Source organism: Chiloscyllium plagiosum, unplaced genomic scaffold (genome assembly GCF_037043375.1).
Source record: "Chiloscyllium plagiosum isolate Xiang-an unplaced genomic scaffold, Cpla_swu_hap1 HiC_scaffold_22, whole genome shotgun sequence".
In the NCBI taxonomy this organism is placed as follows: domain Eukaryota; kingdom Metazoa; phylum Chordata; class Chondrichthyes; order Orectolobiformes; family Hemiscylliidae; genus Chiloscyllium; species Chiloscyllium plagiosum.
In genome coordinates, this window is record NW_028270160.1 from 17,605,421 (window position 1) to 17,623,463 (window position 18,043).

Consider the following 18,043-nt stretch of genomic DNA (forward strand, 5'->3'; position numbering starts at 1 on the left):
CCCCTGCGAAATTATACTGACACTTACTGAGGGGCCAGGGGAGGGTATATTCTATGGGGAAAGATCATGGGGAGTGTATTGTGTAGATTGTATATGATATAGGGTAGCTTTTGTTTGATCTCACACCCAAGTGAAGAGGGATTAATCAGGTCCCTTTTTATACTCCCCCCCCCCCCCCCAGTAATATTTTAGTTCCTTTTTAGCACACAGCTATATTATACTTGATCAAAAGTAGGGGGCCAATTACAAGGTTTTCTTGAGTAAAAGAAACAGGAATTGTATTACTTATTAATCCTGAAGAAAAATAATAAAATGCAACATCAAATGTGCATGCACAAATACAGGTAAAATATTTTAGAAGAATGATTAAAAAGGTGAAAAATGTACAATTTGGGACAATGTACCATAAGGTCTCCAGTAAGAATCTTCACCAAGGACAAGGCGATTTAATGGAAGTCTCCTGTCATCAACTGCGGCAAAATCTAAATTTTCCTTGAATTCAGTGAATAGTTGTTTCTCCAGTTTGCTTTATTACTATGCTCTGTTTATTGAGAGACTGAGAGAAACAGCTAGGGAAGGTAGGAGAGTCCTCCAGTACTTGCTGGAACTTTTTTTTTTGTTTCTGCCCTTCCCATATGATGTTTGCCTAAAAGCTATGTATGTATTCCCATGTCTGGCATCATTGTTTTTACAAGCTGGATAATCTGCAAATGACCTGTGTCCCAGTATGTGACATTTTCAGGAAGGTGTAAATAAAGATAGGATTTAAATAGGAATAGCCAATTTTGGCTCAGACTGTCTTTTTTTTCAAATGGTTTCCTCGGCTTTTCTCAACTTGTTCAGGTAACCACTGTGGCTACGTTGAGGTAATGCTTTCTCATTGTTTTAAAACAAGTTTAAACTATGAAAGATTTCAGGTTTTAAAATAGATCCCTATTATATCACTTTATATATTGTATGAGAGGGGTTTACTGTATGGTGGGGCTATATTACACAGAGAGGCATACACTGGAGGTATATTGTGTCTGGATTGTGTTACACACGAGGTGTATATTGTTCAGAGAAGCTTGTTATGCCTGTAACTAGAGTTTCAGCCGCTCTGATTGGTGTCTTTCAGCTGATGGTGTTCGCCGATCAATTGTGGGACCACCAGGACCACCTGGTCCACCCGGTCCGAAAGGAGATCGCGGAGCAATCGAACGTCAGGAATATTCGGAAATCTCCAACAAAGTCATTGACTACATGAGAAGTAAGATTAGCCTGTCCTATGGCTGAGGGTCAAAACCTTCTTCCCATCTTGCCCCTGTGTGCAATAGTACAGGAAGATCCCAAGTTCTATCTTTGATGGACCTCACTACTACAATAATTGAGGCTTTCTGCTCATTCACGGTGTTGGCTGAGACAAAGGGTTCTTGGGGGGCAGTGCAGGGAATGCTTGGGTGCTGTAGGGAAAGGGATGCAGTAGTGGAATGAGGGCAGATTGGTCAAGGTTGTAATGCCATTCCTTGGGCAACAGCCAATTGTAATTCAAAATCTGCTACACCAGAAGAGTAACAAGAACCAATTGTTCCCTAACATTGCTCAGTGCCCATGGAACTGTCCCCGGCCTGGGAGTGACTTTCTAGCCCAGGAGCTAGTGCATGTGTGTCCCCAGACCATGAGCGTCCCCTGCGCTCAGACTACAAAAACATATCAACTAGGAGCAGGAGTAGGCCATCTGGTCCTTTGAGCCTGCTCCGCCATTTAATAAGATCATAGCTGATCTTTTCATCGCCTCAGCTCCACTTACTGTCCGCTCACCATAACCCTTAATTCCTTTGTGGTTAAAAAAACACTATCTTAGCCTTAAAAAGATTCACTGAAGTAGCACTGACTACTTCCCTGGGCAGGGAATTTCATAGGTTCACAACCCTCTGCATGAAGAAGTTCCTTCTCAATTCAGTCCTAAATCAGCTCCCCCTAATTTGATGCTATGCCCTCTTGTCCTAGTTTCACCTGCCCCTGGAAACATCCTCTCTACATCTATCTGAAGTATTCCCTTCATAATTGTATATGTTTCTATAAGATTCTCCCCCTCATTCTTCTGAATTCCAATGAATATAATCCCGTTCTACTCAGTCTCTCCTCATAAGCCAACCCCTCAACTCTGGAATCAACCTAGTGAACCTCCTCTACACCTCCTCTAGTGCCAATACATCCTTTCTTTAGTTGTCATCCAATAAAAGACCAACACTTTCTATTTTCCAAAACACTCCATTGACAATAAAGTAGATACAGCATCAGATAAATCTTTGACATCAGTTCAATGAAACATTATGGTCTCAGTGATCCTGGTGATTCTTGTGAACTTTCTTGTACCTTCCTTTTATTTTTATTTGTTGGAAATCTGTTTAAGTTCTGAAAGACCATTTCCAACCATAAGAGCAGTTAAATAATATCTCGTGCTATCCAGGAAATAAATCCGGAGGGATGGGGTCATGTTGGGGGTAAGACTGGTCACATGGGCAGTTTTCAGATGAATGTATTTTTCTCAGGTTCAGGTGTGGGTTTCGGTGCAAGAGGACCTCCAGGACCTCCTGGTCCTCCAGGAACAATGTCGACTGCTGATCTGAATCTCTATCTTCAGAGTAAGTACAGTGTGTGCTGGGAGTGAGTTGTGAAGGCTTACACTCTCCCCAGCTGATGATAGGATGATGGATGTGACATTGGTGGTGGGAATGAGACTGGCATCTGGGGTTGAAGGCTTGTGCAACCCCACACACATACTACAAAATATCACTCTGTTAAATGATCAGCTTAGAATTTGTGGTGTTGATGAGTGACCGTGGCTGAATTCCTCTGCAGAGAGCTGCTGTTGATTTGATGGGTTGAGTAGCTTCCTTCTGTACCATAGTCATGCTTTGACTCCAGCACAGAACTGTAACAGCTAAAGGGAGCTTTATTCTGTAATTAATCTCATAATGTACCTGCTAAGGAGTGTTTGAAGAGGATAATTTAGATGAGTTTTACTCTGTAATTACCTCATACTGCACATGTCCTAGAAGTATTTGATGTGGACAGTGCAGAGGGAGCTTTATTCTGCATGTATCCAAGGCTGTATCTACCCTGGGAGTGTTTGATAGCAACAAAATAGCAGGAGATGGTGTGGGGAGTGTGGATGGTGTAGGAGGTGCCATGTTGGGGATAGTGCCAATATGTATGGAGTGTTACTGCTACTCATTGGTCTTTGTTTTTTACAGATGAGGATATCCAGCGATATCTTCGGGGTCCCCAGGGACCTCCCGGAGCCCCTGGCCCACGAGGGGATGGGATGAGTCGGGCAGAGCTGGAGGCTTACATCACCGATTATACCAGAAGTAATTCTCAATCTCTGAATGCTCTTTCAATTCGCAACTGTCTTTATATACTGTGTGTGTGTTTACACTGAGTGTGTTTTGGTAGTGTATGCATGCATTATGTGTGTCTGTGTGTCTATACACAAGATTGTGAATGTATCTGTGTGTGCACTGAGTATAAGCATGTCTGTAAGCTGACTGATTGTGCATGAGTACACATTGAAACTGGGTTGTTACTAGGAATGGTATTTCTGTGATGGTTTGATCAGTGAGTTGAAGCTGCTTATTCTCAACCGGTTTTAGCCAGTTGAATCCTTCAGATTGTAAGAGACTCAGTGCAACTTCCATTGGAACTGGTGGGTAGTGTGATGAGGCCACACACTCACTCATGCATCAGCAAAAACTGTTCTCTAATTGGACCCACAACAGCACCTTGGACTCAGAATATTGATGCTCACCTTCCTGAGGTGCATGTCCCTGGAGCCAGGATAAGGTTACACATCAGGTCTCCCTCATGTCACTCATTCTTTGCCAATCTCTATTTTCCTCAGGTTGGGCAGCTGGGTCAGGCCGACCTGGGCCTCCAGGACCCCCAGGAGTTCCTGGTACCCCAGGAACTATTTCGCTATCAGGGGATCTCAGTGTCATGCTCCAAGGTAAGCATCAACTCAGTAATTAAGTGCGCAGGTATGGTTTGAAGATCTGTATCGTTCTCATAGTCTTTTCCCACTGCTTGTGTTAACAACAAATGTTTCTGTTGCCAGTATCCAGAAAGATGAGCAGGGGATTGTTTCACTTAGATGTTTAGGAGATGGGTGGGGAAATAGAGACTGACAAATTGTCAGTAATTACATTTAAATGACAGAGATGATAAATATGCAAATCAAGCACAGTATAAATGAATGGTGGTTAGGAGGCTGAATGGCCTCTTCAAGCTCCTGTATTTTTTGATGAACACAGCACCTCCTCACCAGCTATGGATTGGAATGGGAATGGTCTTTCTCTGACCCTGGGTTGACAATGACAGCTCAGCAAAAGGTTAATGACCAAACTCCCAAGGCCATCCCCCTGCCACAAGATGCTCTTCTACCAGGATGTCAGCTGCTGTTTCTCGTCCGGTGGGAATGATGTTATGCTCATCAAATTTAACATCAATTTCCCCGTCCTGAGGACCATTTGCTCAATTTCTTTTGTGGGCTTATTTAAAGAACAAAGAACAATACAGCACAGGAACAGTTCCCTCAGCCTCCAAGCCCACGCTGACACATTTTGCCCTTCCATACTAAAACTGTCCTCACTTATATCCCTCTATTCCCTTCCTATTCATGTATTCATTCAGGTGCTTCTTGAATGCTGATACTGTGTCTGCTTTCACCACCTCTGGCAGCGTGTTCCAGGCACGTGCACACACACACACACTCTATCTATGTCTCCTAGTAATTGACCCCTCCACCCTGGGAAAAAGCCCCATACTTTCCACACTATCCATGCCATTCACAATTTTATAAACTTTTGTAAGGCCACCCCCTCAATCTCCAGCATTCCAGTGAAAACAAATCCAGTCTATCCAACCTTTCCTCATAGCTAAAATCCCCCATACCAGGCCACATCCTGGTAAACCTTTTCGATACCCTGTCCAAAGCTTCCACATCCTTCTGGTAGTGTGGTGACCAGAACTGTACACAACATTCCAAGTGTGGTCTAATGTTCCACAAAGCTGCAGCATAACTTGTCTCTCCTGATACTCAATGCTCCTTCCAATGAAGGCAAGCAGGCCATAGACCTTTTTTACTACCTTATTTACCCTCGCTGCCGCCTTTAGTGATCTGTGGAGCTGCACACCCAGATCCCTCTGCATATCAATACTCCTAAAGATGCTGCCACTCACTGTATAATTTCCACATGATCTTCCAAAATGCATCATGTCACATTTGTCTGGATTAAACTTCATCTGACATTTGTCTGCCATGCCTCCAACGGAGGGCCTGTTTCCACACTGTAAGTAATCTAATCTAATCTAATCTAATCTATATCCTGCTGTATCCTCTGACAATCCCCTACATGATCTGCAACTCCACCAATCTTTATATTGTCCTCAAACTTACTAATTAAACCAGCTGAATCATTTATGTTGATCACCAATAGCAGAGGTCCCAGCACTGATCCCTGTGGAACACCACTAGTCACAACCCTCCATGCTGAAAAGCATCCTTCCACTGCTACCGTCTGTCTCCTATGACTAAGCCGGTACTGGTCCATCTTGCCAGCTCACCCCTAATACCATGTCACTCCACTTTTTGTATCAGTTTGTCATGAGGGACCTTGTCAAAGGCTTTACTGAAGTCCATGTAGACAACATCAACTGCTTTTCCTCATCAATTATTTACCTTCCCAAAACATTGATCAAGTTAGTGAGGCATGATATCCCTCACACAAAATTATGCTATCTATCACTAATAAGTCCATTTGCTTCCAAATCTTGCCCCTGAGAATCTTTTCCAAGAATTTCCCTACCACTGACATGAGCTCACAGGCTTATAATTTCTTGGATTATTCCTACTATCCTTCTTGAACAAGGGAACAACATTGGCTATTCTCCAGTCCTCTGGGACCTCACCTGTGGTGAAAGCCGATACAAAGATGTCTACCAATGCTCAAGGATTTGTTCTCTTGCCTGCCTCATTATTCTGGAAGAGATCCCATCAAGACCTGGGGATTTACTGACCTTAATAATTTCTTCTTTACATCTACCAAATGGGCAGATGGTTGGGGGTTATTAGCAGATTGTCAGTTGTTCAGCTGTGGGCACCTATAGAATGCCAGGGATTAATGAGCCCCAGACAGGGCACATTCTCTGTATTTAATTACAGATCAATTTTCTCCATCAAATTACCCAGAATCTGCAGAAATAGGCCATTCAATTCAATTGGCTTGTGAAATAACTCCATGAAGGCCAGTATCCCATCAGCAAGTCACCCTTTATTGACATGTGGAGATTCCTTGACACTGATCCAGCACCCTCAGAGCCAGCTCTCAGAGTGAACAGCATGCCTGACACTTCTGTTCTTATCTGTCAGCCAGGAGTTACTGATTGGACCAGAATAACAGCCCCAATCAGGGAACTCATAATCCATGAGGTCCACGTGGCTGACGTCATTACAATCACTACATCCTGTGCTGGTATGGAGTCTCTTCCCGCTTGCCATCATCACCATGGAGCAAGTTCCTCATTCTCATCACTTTCTGAGTAAAGACATTTTTGCTGAATTTATTTGAGATTTGTTTTATATTGATAGTCCCTAAGTTTTAGTTTTTCCTCCCCCAAGTGCAAATAGATTCTCTCCATTTACCCTATTAAACCAGGGGAGGTGGTGCCATTGTGGTAAAGTCACTAGACTGAACTGGCAATCCAGAGGCCCAGTGTAAGATGTGTGTTCTGTAGAAGACTCATATTGGATTTGAAATATTAACTCTGGATCTGTCTCCACACATTTTGCTAGACTTGCTGAGTTTCTCTTTATTTGACCTTGGATAGGTACTTGGGGCCTGAGTCCAAATCCCAGCATGGGAGCTGGTGAAATTTTAAATCAATAAAAATCTGCAATTAAAACCTATCATGTAACTATTGTCATAAAAACCCATCTGGTTTACTAATATTCTTTAGGGAAGGAAACCGTCTGTCCTTATCTGGTCTGGCCTTATTGTGACTGCAATCCACAGCAATGTAGTCAACTCTTATCTGAAAAGCTGAGCAAGGCAGTTAGTGCAAGAGCAATCAGGGATGGACAGTAAACAATGGCCTCGCCAGTAACGCCCACATCCCATACAACAATTTAAAAAAATACTTTCATCATTATGGTTGTATCAAGTCTCAAGAAATAAGCCCTAATCTGTTCAGTCTATCCTGATAGTTATAATTTATTGACTATGCAGCTGATTATTCCAATGCTCTCTGCAGATGAGAATGTTCGGCGATATTTGATGGGTCCACCAGGACCTCCAGGACCACCTGGACGCCCAGGTTATTCAGCATCAGAAGGAACAACCAACGTTCGGCTCAATTACGAAGACATTGCTACCCGTGTTCGAGATTATATGAGGAGTAAGTGTCAGGAAGACATGGGAAACTGAGAAGTCATCGACTTCAGATCTGGGAAATACATACGGGAATATTTTGTAATTAGCAAGAGACTTAAATCTGTGAAATGTGCTAAGGATTTGGATATCCAAGTGCACAAATGACTGAAAGGTGGTTGATAGGTACAGCGAACAGTCAAAAAGACTGATGGAATGTTGGCCTGTATCTGACAAGGACTGGAACATAAAAGGGGAGGACATTAGATTAGATTACTTACAGTGTGGAAACAGGCCCTTCAGCCCAACAAGTCCACACCGACCCTCTGAAGAACAACCCACCCAGACCCATTCTCCTACATTTACCTCTTCACCTAACACTACGGGCAATTTAGCGTGGCCAATTCACCTAACCTGCACATCTTTGGACTGTGGGAGGAAACCCACACAGACGGGGAGAATGTGTAAACGCCACACAGACAATTGCCTGAGGCAGGAATTGAACCCGGGTCTCTGGCACTGTGAGGCAGCAGTGCTAACCACTGTGCCACCGTGCCACCCCCATGATATTCTAGCTTTACAGAGCTCTGGTCAGACCTCTGTCCAAGTCACAGATTTCACTCCTGGGCACTGTATTGCAGAAGGAGGTTATTGGCCTTGGAGGGGGAGCAGCATAGGTTCAGCAGAATGGTCCTGGAGCTGAAAGGATTTAATTATGAGGGCAGGTTAGATAGACTGTGTAATATAAATTGTATAATGAAGCAGACTTGACTAAGGAGCTTAAGGTGAAGGAAACTTTCGGGAAGAGTGCCCACAATGAGAGAATCACCCTATAGTTTGAGAGGGAGAAGCTGGAATCAGATGTAACAGTATTACAACTGAGTAAAGGCTAATTACAAAGATATGAAGGAGGGGTTGGACAAAGTTTGAATGGTGGAGCAGACGTTGATGAGCGAACAGCCTAATCCTGTTCCTATGTCTTATGGTCTAGGCTGTATTCCCTTGTGTGTAGAAGATTAAGGAATGATTTACTAGGAGTAGTTGAGCTGATTTAAAAGCTTTGATAGTTATTCTCTGTTGATTCTGTATACTTTTGTGGGTAGACAGAACACAGGACAGAATCCTAAAACTCTGAGCCAGATTGTTCAAGGGTGATGTCAGGAAGAATCTCCTCACACAGAGGCAATGGACATCTAGAACTTTCTCTCCCCAAAAGGACATTGAGGCTGAGGGTCAATTGAAAATGTTGGAATTGACAATAGTTAGTAGCCTTTGACTGAAGGGGTTGTAGGATCAGGTGCAAAGATGGGCGAATGGAATTGAGACAGAGATTGGTGAGTTGTCACTAATCAATTGGTCACTAGTCAGTGATGATTGTCACTGGTCAGTGATGGGGAAATGAGTTTTCACTGGCTCAGAAGAGCAAGAATTGACTTGATTCATGTCCTGAGCCAGTCTTATTGATAATGTGGAGATGGCCAACACTGTACCAAACTGTGACTTTGTAAATCAGTACTGAGTGCAGTGGGGATGTAATGACTGTTTGTTTATGTTTCTGTCTCCCCACCAGGTTCAGGAATGAGTTTTGGGGTCCAAGGACCACCTGGTCCTCCTGGATCACCAGGCACTGTGTCCAGCACTGAGCTGATGGCTCTTCTACAGAGTAAGTATCACCATTCAATACTGGAATTAAACATATATTTCAAAATTCAACATCACCACCACCCCACCTTCTTGAAGCCCATTAGTCCCCAGCTGCCAAACCCCAATCCCTCCCAGACACCAATTCCCTGAATCTCAAACCCCCAGAATATGTTTCCCAATCCAAGTCTCCCAAATTCAGAGCACCAAAAACCCAGTCCCTTGAATCCCATCCCCTACTCTGAATCCCACCCCCCTCTGAATTCCAACCCCCCCGCCTTGAATCCCAGTCACCTCCGAATCCCAGTAACCCCAAACCCCATTCCCCACCCTCACCGAATTCCAGTTTTTCCTGAACCCCAGTCCTACAAATCCTATTCCAGCTTGAAACCCAGGACCTCCCACTCTCATTCTGACTCAATGATAAGCTGCTCATCCTGACACTTCGGATACTCTCTATGTAGAAACAGGTCACAGTTTTTGTAACTGTTGTTCTATGTTGAGTTTTCCATTTGTTTTGAACAATCTGTGATTTTATTTCCTTTAGCCTCTCCCTTTAGGCGGATCCTTGGACAGCCTGGACCTCCTGGGCCACGGGGTCTGCCAGGACCAGCTGGACCCCCTGGGCTTGGGGGTGGAAACTTCCGCATTGAAGATGTCGTTTCCTATATTCAAAGTAATTTCTTTTGTTATCTTTTTAAAAAATGTTTTCTTGAATCATGGTTGAGATTTGTCTTCCAGGTTTGACTGCCCCTGCCAGTTTGCAGTCCCCAGACGTGCAGGTGAGGTCACATAAGGGATCTCTCACAATTGGGGAGTACAGAGGCCTGCCACTGCTGAAGTAACACTGGGATATTCCTGAATCCGTGCAAAATAGATCAATTGTGGGCAGTGCTGTAAAATCTTCAGCCTTCAGATTTAAACAGTGGCTCTGAGAATTCTCATTCCTCCATTACATTTGTGTGAGTCCAGTATCTTCTCCACTAACTGCAATGCCTTTTTGTGAATCTCCAGATTCGGGTTATAGCATCGCAGGCCCTCAAGGACCTCCAGGACCACCAGGGCCTCCAGGATCACCAGGAACTGGAGGAGGTTTATATCCTGAAGATCGGCAGCAAATGAAGAGTGAGATTATTGAATACTTCTCAAGTAAGTGATAACCTCAGTTCCACTGGTCAAGGCTTCAGTTTAATTTTGAATATTCATACCTTGTATTTGCTGAGCCTTAAGACACTGAGGATTCCCATCTGGTTAGATCTGATATTGTGCCTGTGAAATCCAGTGGGAATGCAATGTAACTGGGGCTAAAGGCCAATCCTATGCCTGTGATGAGCATGTTCCAAGGAATTGGAGTTGAACCTGTTCTGACTTTAATAACCAGAGGTTGTTTAGCTCTGTTAGTTCATAACTGATTTATGACTCAGTGATGCTGAATGTGTGGGTTCAAACCTTGGACTGGTTGTGATTACCATGAAGATCCTGTCTTCTCAACCTTGTCCTTTGTCTGAGATGTGCTGATTCTCAGGTTAAACCCACCACTATTTGTCTCTCTCTTTCTAATGAGAGAACATCCTCTGGGACTATGGTGACTTTCAGTTTATAATAGAGATTGAGACTCTCACGTTTTCTGTTACTTATGCTGTTTGTTCTAAGGATGTCTGTGTGATAGAGCACATTCTATATTATCGTTCTAATTTAATCCCTTTGTGGATTTGTAGTAAATTCACAAATGTTACTGTCATGCGTCCTTTACACTTTGTGATAACCCCTTTAAGGCCCATTAGGAATCGCTAATCAATCTCCTTCTGGAGCTTGTTGAGCGTAGAATTGCCCCATTCTGGGCTAGGACTAGCTTATGTACACCATGAGTAGTGGCTCTGTTTTGGTGTTCAACAATAAATGATGTTCCCTTCCAGTCAGGCTTCCTGAATTATTACACATTTCAAAATTCAAAACAAGGGAAATACTGATTTTATTCATTCTCAAGATGTGGGCCTTCCTGGTTGGCAGGTACTTATTGTCCATTCCTAATTGCCCTGAAGAAGGCAGTGGTGAGCTGCCTCTTGATCCATGTGGTGAAGGTAATACTCTATTAAATCATCAGTGAAAAACACACCCTTTATATGCAGTGTGATACAGGTTTGGTATATCAAGAAATCCATCAGGAACTCTTGAGTGTTTGGTCCTGACTGTTTATGCTGCACTCAGTAGGATTAGGTGAACTACGGTGGGATCTCTCTGGGTTGGGACACTGGGTTGGATGACTGTACTTCTCTCTAGGTAGTTACTAACTAAGTCCCTCTGCTCTCCAGGTGATAGAATGAGACCATACATTACTGGACCAGCAGGACCCCCAGGACCTCCAGGACGCATTGTATATTCTGATGTAGCTCCACGCCTCGCTCAGTATATGAAAGGTAGGTCATTAACTGAGTCAGATTGCGGTATTTACCAGCAATATCTGCCTGATGCTAAATTGATTCTGAACATGTTCTTAAATTGTCCAAGTGTTTTATTTTTTAATTGTCATTAAATGATGACCAGAAACTTTACAATTCAGCAAGGCATAAGAAGCAAACACTTGGCCAGTTAACTTGTAACCTGTCATATCAAAAGTATGAGAATTTATTATTAAGGAGGTCATAGGAGACTCAGGCGACTAACTGTGTGGAGTTTGCACGTTCTCCCCGTGTTTGCGTGGGTTTCCTCTGGGTGCTCCGGTTTCCTCCCACAGTCCCAAGATGTGCAGGTCAGGTGAATTGGTCATGCTAAATTGTCCATAGTGTTAGGTAAGGGGTAAACGTAAGGGTATGGGTGGGTTGCGCTTCGGCGGGGCGGTGTGGACTTGTTGGGCCGAAGGGCCTGTTTCCACACTGTAGGTAATCTAATCTAATCTAATCTAATCTAATCTAATCTAATCTAATCTAATCTAATCTAATCTAGGTGAGCATTTAGAAAATCGTAATGTGACTTGTCAGTGACAGCACAGTTTTGGGAAAGGGAAATCATGTTTGACTATTTTATTAGTGTTCTTTGAGGAAGTAAAAAGCAATGTGTAATAAAGGGGAATCAGTAGATGTACTATACTTCTATTTCCAAGATGCATTTGGCAAGGAGTCACATCAAAGGCATGTAACAAAACAAGAGCTTGTTTTGTCGTTATAAGAGGGTAAGGTACTACATGGATCGAGGATTGGTTAGCAAATAGAAAGCAGAGAGTAGGTATAAATGGGTCATTTTTCAGTGACCAGGATATGTTGAGTGATCGCGCTATTCATGTTAGGGCTTCAGTTATTTACAGTTTGTATCAATGGCTTGCTTAAAGGGATTGAATTTGCTAACTTTGCTGATGATACAAATATAGTATGAAAAGTCAGCTGCAATTAAGACATAGGAGCCTGCAAAGGGAGAAGGATTGAATAAATGGGTGAGAAATAAAATGCCAGCTAGGATGTGGGAAATTTAGTAAACTGGTTCACTTTGCCAGGAAGAATAGAAAAGCAGCATGTTACTTAACTAGAAAGAGACCGAAGTACTCTGAGGTACAAACAGATCTGGGTGTGCTGGTACATGAATCATAAAACTTTAATACATTGCTGCAGTGAATGATTAAAAAGGCCAACTTATGTTGTTTATTCCAAAGGAAAATGTCATAAGGATCAGAATGTTTTGCTACAGTTGTACAGGACATTGGTGAGATTGCATCTCGAACACTGTAGAGTTTTAGTTCCCCAATTTAAGAAAGAATGTAAATGTATTTGAGGCAGTTTAGGGCAGGTTCACTTGACTGATAGCTGGGATGAGGGCAATACCTTATGAGGAAAGGTTGGACAGACAGGACCTCTTTCCATTTTTTTCTTCAGCAAATGAGTGGTGATTTACTAAGACAAATAAGCCAAAGGGGACTTGATAGGATAGGTTCTGAAAAGTACATTTAATTTAATAATTAGGGATTTACCATTTAAGACAGAAATGAAGAGGATTCTTTTCTCTCAGCTGACTTGGATGAAAGGACCGAATGATTAGTTGCTAAATTTCCTGATGATAGAAAAATAGGTAAGAAAGTAATTTGTGAAGACACAAGGTTGGGATCTTTGGAGCACACCTTTCAAGATGGATAGATGATTGAGTAACGTGGAAGTCAAAAGGTTTTTGGGGTTAGGCAGGAACGTAGAGTTGAGGCCACAGTCAGATCAGCATTGATTGTACTGAATTGTGGAACAGGGATGGGAAAAGCCCAGTCTTGCTCCAAATTCCTATGTTGTGTAATCAGTCCAGACATATTTTTTATTCATTCATGGAAAGAGTGGATTGACTTATGAAGGAAGGCTAGACAGGTTAGCCTTATATCTTCTGGAATTTAGAAATGTTGGAGGCAATTTAATTGAAACATACACAATCCTGAAGGGTCGAGAGTGTGGTGCTGGAAAAGCACAGCAGGTCAGGCAGCATCCGAGGAGCAGAAGAGTCGATGTTTCGGGCATAAGCCCTTCAGCAGGAATGAGGTTTGTTTGTGGGGGGGGGGGGGGGGGGGCTGAGAGATAAATGGGAGGGGGGGGTGGGATTGGGGTGGAAGAAAGCTGGGAATGTGATAAGTAGATGAAGGTGGGGGTGAAGGTGATAGGTCGGAGAGGAGGGTGGAGCAGATAGATGGGAAAGATGATGGACAGGTCAGGAGGGCGGTGCCGCGTTGGAGGCTTGGGACTGGGATAATGTGGTGGGAAGAGAAATGAGGAAACTGTTGAAATCTACATTGGTACCGTGTGGTTGCAGGATCCTCGCTTACCACCCCACCAACCTCCGCATACATTGTATCGTGCTCTGCCCTTCTGCCACCTACAAACTGATCCCACCACCATAGATATATTTCCCTCCACACCCCTATCAACATTCCAGAGAGACCATTCCCTCCGTGACTCCCGCATCAGGTCCACGACCTCCACCAGCCCATACCCCACTCCTGACACCTTCCCCTACCACTACAGCAAGTGTAAAACCTGCGCACACACCACTCCCCTCACCTCCATCCAAGGTCCCAAAGGATCCTTCCACATCCAACAGAAATTTACCTGTACCTCCACAATTGTCTTCTACTGTATCTGTTGCACCCGGTATGGTCTCCTCTACATCGGGGAGACAAGATGCCTACTTGAGGATTGTTTCAGAGAACATCTCTGGGACACACGCGCACCAACCAACCCAACCGCCCCATGGCTGAACACTTAAACTCCCCCTCCCAATCTGTCAAGGACGTGCAGGTCCTGGGCCTCGTCCATTACTGAACCCTTACAATACGACACCTAGAGAACGAACGCCTCATATTTTGCCTTGGGAGCACAGCGGAATCAAGGTGAATTTCAACAGTTTCCTCATTTCCCCTTCCCCCACATTATCCCAGTCCCAAACCTCCAACTTGGCACTGCCCTCCTGACCTGTCCATCACCTTTTCCATCTATCCGCTCCACCCTCCTTTCCGACCTATCACCTTCTCCCTCACCTTCATCTACCTATCGCATTCTCAGCTATCTTCCCCTCAAACCCACCCCCCCTCCCATTTATCTCTCAGCCCCCAGCCCACAAACAAGCCTCATTCCTGATGAAGGGCTTAACAGGAAAGGATGACAGATTGCCTTCCCTAAAGGATATTAGTGAATCAGATGCATTTTTCAACAATTGGTTATATATTCATTATTCATTCTTGATTTTTACTGCTTTCAAATCTTAAAGCCATTCCACCTATGTCTCCAGAACACTAACCTGGGGCTTTCGAAAAGGAGTCCAGTGACTTTACCATTATCCCACCGCATTCTCCAGAACCAATCAACAAGAAATCCACAGTAAGAAAAACCACAGGCGATTCAGAAATGAAATCCAAGTTTCCAATGAGATGCCAGTTACTATCAATTTGTACATTAAAGGATTAGTATGTGATAATCACAAACTGATAGAGAATGGGAATCCCTTTGATTGATGGAGAATTTCAGCCTCACCTTGACTTGTTTGAGAATCAACTTTCAAATTTTTTGAAGCAAGATATTTTCAGTGCAATTTGACAACATTATGCACACAGCTTTACATAATCCACAATGTTTATCTATGAATGAACTTAAATGAACTACTTTGCTGTTGAGATCAGGAGATGGTGTCTGATTTTCACTGTGAATCCATTCACAGTGAGCGCAGCTTTACTCCAAACCCTGACCTAGTTCTTGCTGTTTCAGATAATGGGCTGATCGATACTCGCACCATCATCATTGGGGGTTCTGGACGTCACAGAGTATTCTGGCAAGATGGAACGGACAGAAATAAGACCGAACTGGAGGAGTACCTGAGAGGTAAGACCATAAATTTGCATTGGTAGAGAATGTGTGCGTCCCACAGACTGAGAGTGTGTCTGTAAGGGAGACGTCGGGTGTGAAAGAGAGCAATAGTGTGAGCAGTGGAAATGGAAGAGTTTGAGAATAAGAAACATATGCAAATGGAGGAAGATGGGGTTGTTAAGGGGGCTGGGATGCAAGCAGAGATAGAATGGGAGAGAGAGGATGAGAAGGGATGTATTGGGAGTTGGGGATAAGTTGGTGATGGATCTGGAATTCTCTAAATCTGTGGTTAAGGACTCTAAACTTTATCTCCTCTCTCTGAGTTTGAGTGTTCATCATATTCACATTCCTCAGTTCCTGAATTTGAAGCTGATTTCACTGTCCTTGGAAAACATGACTCAAATCGTTCATTTCTTTTGTTTAAGATTATGGAGTTGATCTGGGGTCGGTAAATGGAGGACAAGGGAATGTCCAGGGTGAAGGAGGTGAGTGTTTAAATTGTTGGACACAGCAAACAATCTATGGAGACATGTTAGACGACTTTTCTGGAACTGACACATCAATCTTTTAGGTAGTTTCATGGAGCAGAAGAGAACACTGATTAAAGATTCCAACCAAAGTCAGTGCAAAATCTCTGTTTCTGATCCAATTCTCCCCGAATCTGTCAGTCCCAGTTCTTCCCCATATCCCTTAATCACAGCCCACTGAATTGCTGACACTGTTGGAAGATGTACAGCACTGATTGTAATTAACTTGGATCCAAGTATTTGGAAGTGGCCACAATTCAACTTCTCAGTTTTTGTTTAACAGACTTAAATAGTCAATGTTAAGATACTCCAGAAGCTGCAAGTCTCTCTCTTTCTCAACAGAGACTTTTGGGGACCTGATAAGGTTCCAATCTTAGTGTTTATGAATACCTTGTAAAACCTAAGTCTGAAAGTGTTGTTGGGAAGCAATTAGCATAGAGATCCTCCCAGTCTTTTCAAAATCAAGGTTTCCAGTAACTAAGGGCCAAAAACCCACTCTTATCTACTTGAAAGCTTAGCTCCAAAGTCACAGGTTTTCTGTAATTAGCACACACTAAGCTGCTGACTTCACCGCTTGATAAAAACCACATGGCAAATCTTTTCAATCCAGAAAATATCCAAACTATTCCACATCTTCCAATTTTTTCACTTCTTTCTTAAATATAAATGTATTCTCAACATCTTGATCCAATATCCCTCAATTCCATCTAATTCACCCTTCATATTGGTCCTTCTGCTATTTTTTCCCAATCCTTTAATCTTCCTGATTCAAGCAACAAACTGTTTGCTCTGTTTTCCTTAGGTCCTAACTTGGGCTGAATAAATGACAAATAACTTTTGTCCAAAACAAGTGCTAGGCATGACCCTTTCCACCAAGAAAGAATCAAACCATCACACCTTGACTTTCAATGGCACTAACATCACTAAATCGCTTATTGTCAACATCCTAAGAGCTACCATTGACATAAAACAAAATGGATTAGCATTAAAGTACAAATGCAGGTCAGAGGCTAGGAATCCTGCAGTAACCCTTGTTTCTGCACAACCTGTCCATCATCTACAAGGCACAAGTCAGGAGTGTGAATGGAATACCCTCCACTTGGCTGGATGAGTACAATGCCAACAGCACTCAAAATGCTTGACACCATCCAGGACAAAGTAACCCACTTGAATGGCACCACATCACAAATGTTCACTCCCACCAGTAGCAGCAGTGTTTACCATTTACAATATTCAAGGCTCCTTTAGGCAGTATCTTCCAAATCCATGATGATACCACCTAGACGGACAACAGCAGTGGATACATGACAGCACCATCTGCAAGTCCTCCTCCAAATCACCCGCCATCCTGACTTCAAAATAGATCTTTTAGATTAGATTAGATTACTTACAGTGTGGAAACAGGCCCTTCGGCCCAACAAGTCCACACTGACCCACCGAAGCGTAACCCACCCAGACCCATTCCCCTACATTTACCCCTTCACCTAACACTACGGGCAATTTAGCATGGCCAATTTGCCTAACCTGCACATTTTTTGGATTGTGGGAGGAAACCAGAGCACCCGGAGGAAACCCATGCAGACACGGGGAGAACGTGCAAACTCCACACAGACAGTCGCCTGAGGCGGGAATTGAACCCGGGTCTCTGGCGCTGTGAGGCAACAGTGCTAACCACTGTGCCACCATGCCGCCCACTAATGAATCTGATGAAGAATCACTGGACTTGAAACGTTTAACTCTGCTTTCTACCCAAAGATGCTGCCAGACCTGCTGAGTTTCGCAAGGAACTTCTGTTTTGTTTCAGATCTCCAGCATCCACAATTCTTTGGTTTATATTCAAAGTACATCACCTTTCTTTCAGTGTCACTGGGGCAAAATTCTGGAATTCCCTCACTAATGGCATTGTTTGATCTGTGAAATGAATTTTCTAGGTGGACAATCATACTCGTGAATGAGTGATTGCTGATGACAATGGCCTACACAAATAGTCTTCAACAGTTCAAGAAGGCAGCTCACCATCACATTTCTCAAGGGCAACTAGGGACAGATAATAAATTCTGGCCCAGCCAATGACATCTACATCCTGTTAGTGATTTAGAAAATGGTGCCCTGGTGTTCTCATTGCCCTATAGGCTATCATTTTCGC

The 18,043-nt window shown here is 43.3% G+C and overlaps 1 protein-coding gene across 4 annotated transcripts in view; it reads left to right on the top strand.

The window, feature by feature from the left end:
• Positions 1-18,043, top strand: part of LOC122561259 (uncharacterized) — an 83,964-nt gene that overhangs the window by 58,571 nt on the left and 7,350 nt on the right. For all 4 annotated transcript variants that reach the window (XM_043712885.2, XM_087998808.1, XM_087998810.1 and 1 more), the window contains exons 43-53: positions 1,118-1,249; positions 2,535-2,627; positions 3,240-3,356; positions 3,887-3,991; positions 7,294-7,437; positions 8,980-9,072; positions 9,598-9,726; positions 10,065-10,199; positions 11,363-11,467; positions 15,272-15,385; positions 15,796-15,855. In XM_043712885.2, the coding sequence (XP_043568820.2) occupies positions 1,118-1,249; positions 2,535-2,627; positions 3,240-3,356; positions 3,887-3,991; positions 7,294-7,437; positions 8,980-9,072; positions 9,598-9,726; positions 10,065-10,199; positions 11,363-11,467; positions 15,272-15,385; positions 15,796-15,855 (1,227 nt within the window). The remainder of the gene's footprint in view (positions 1-1,117; positions 1,250-2,534; positions 2,628-3,239; positions 3,357-3,886; positions 3,992-7,293; positions 7,438-8,979; positions 9,073-9,597; positions 9,727-10,064; positions 10,200-11,362; positions 11,468-15,271; positions 15,386-15,795; positions 15,856-18,043) is intronic.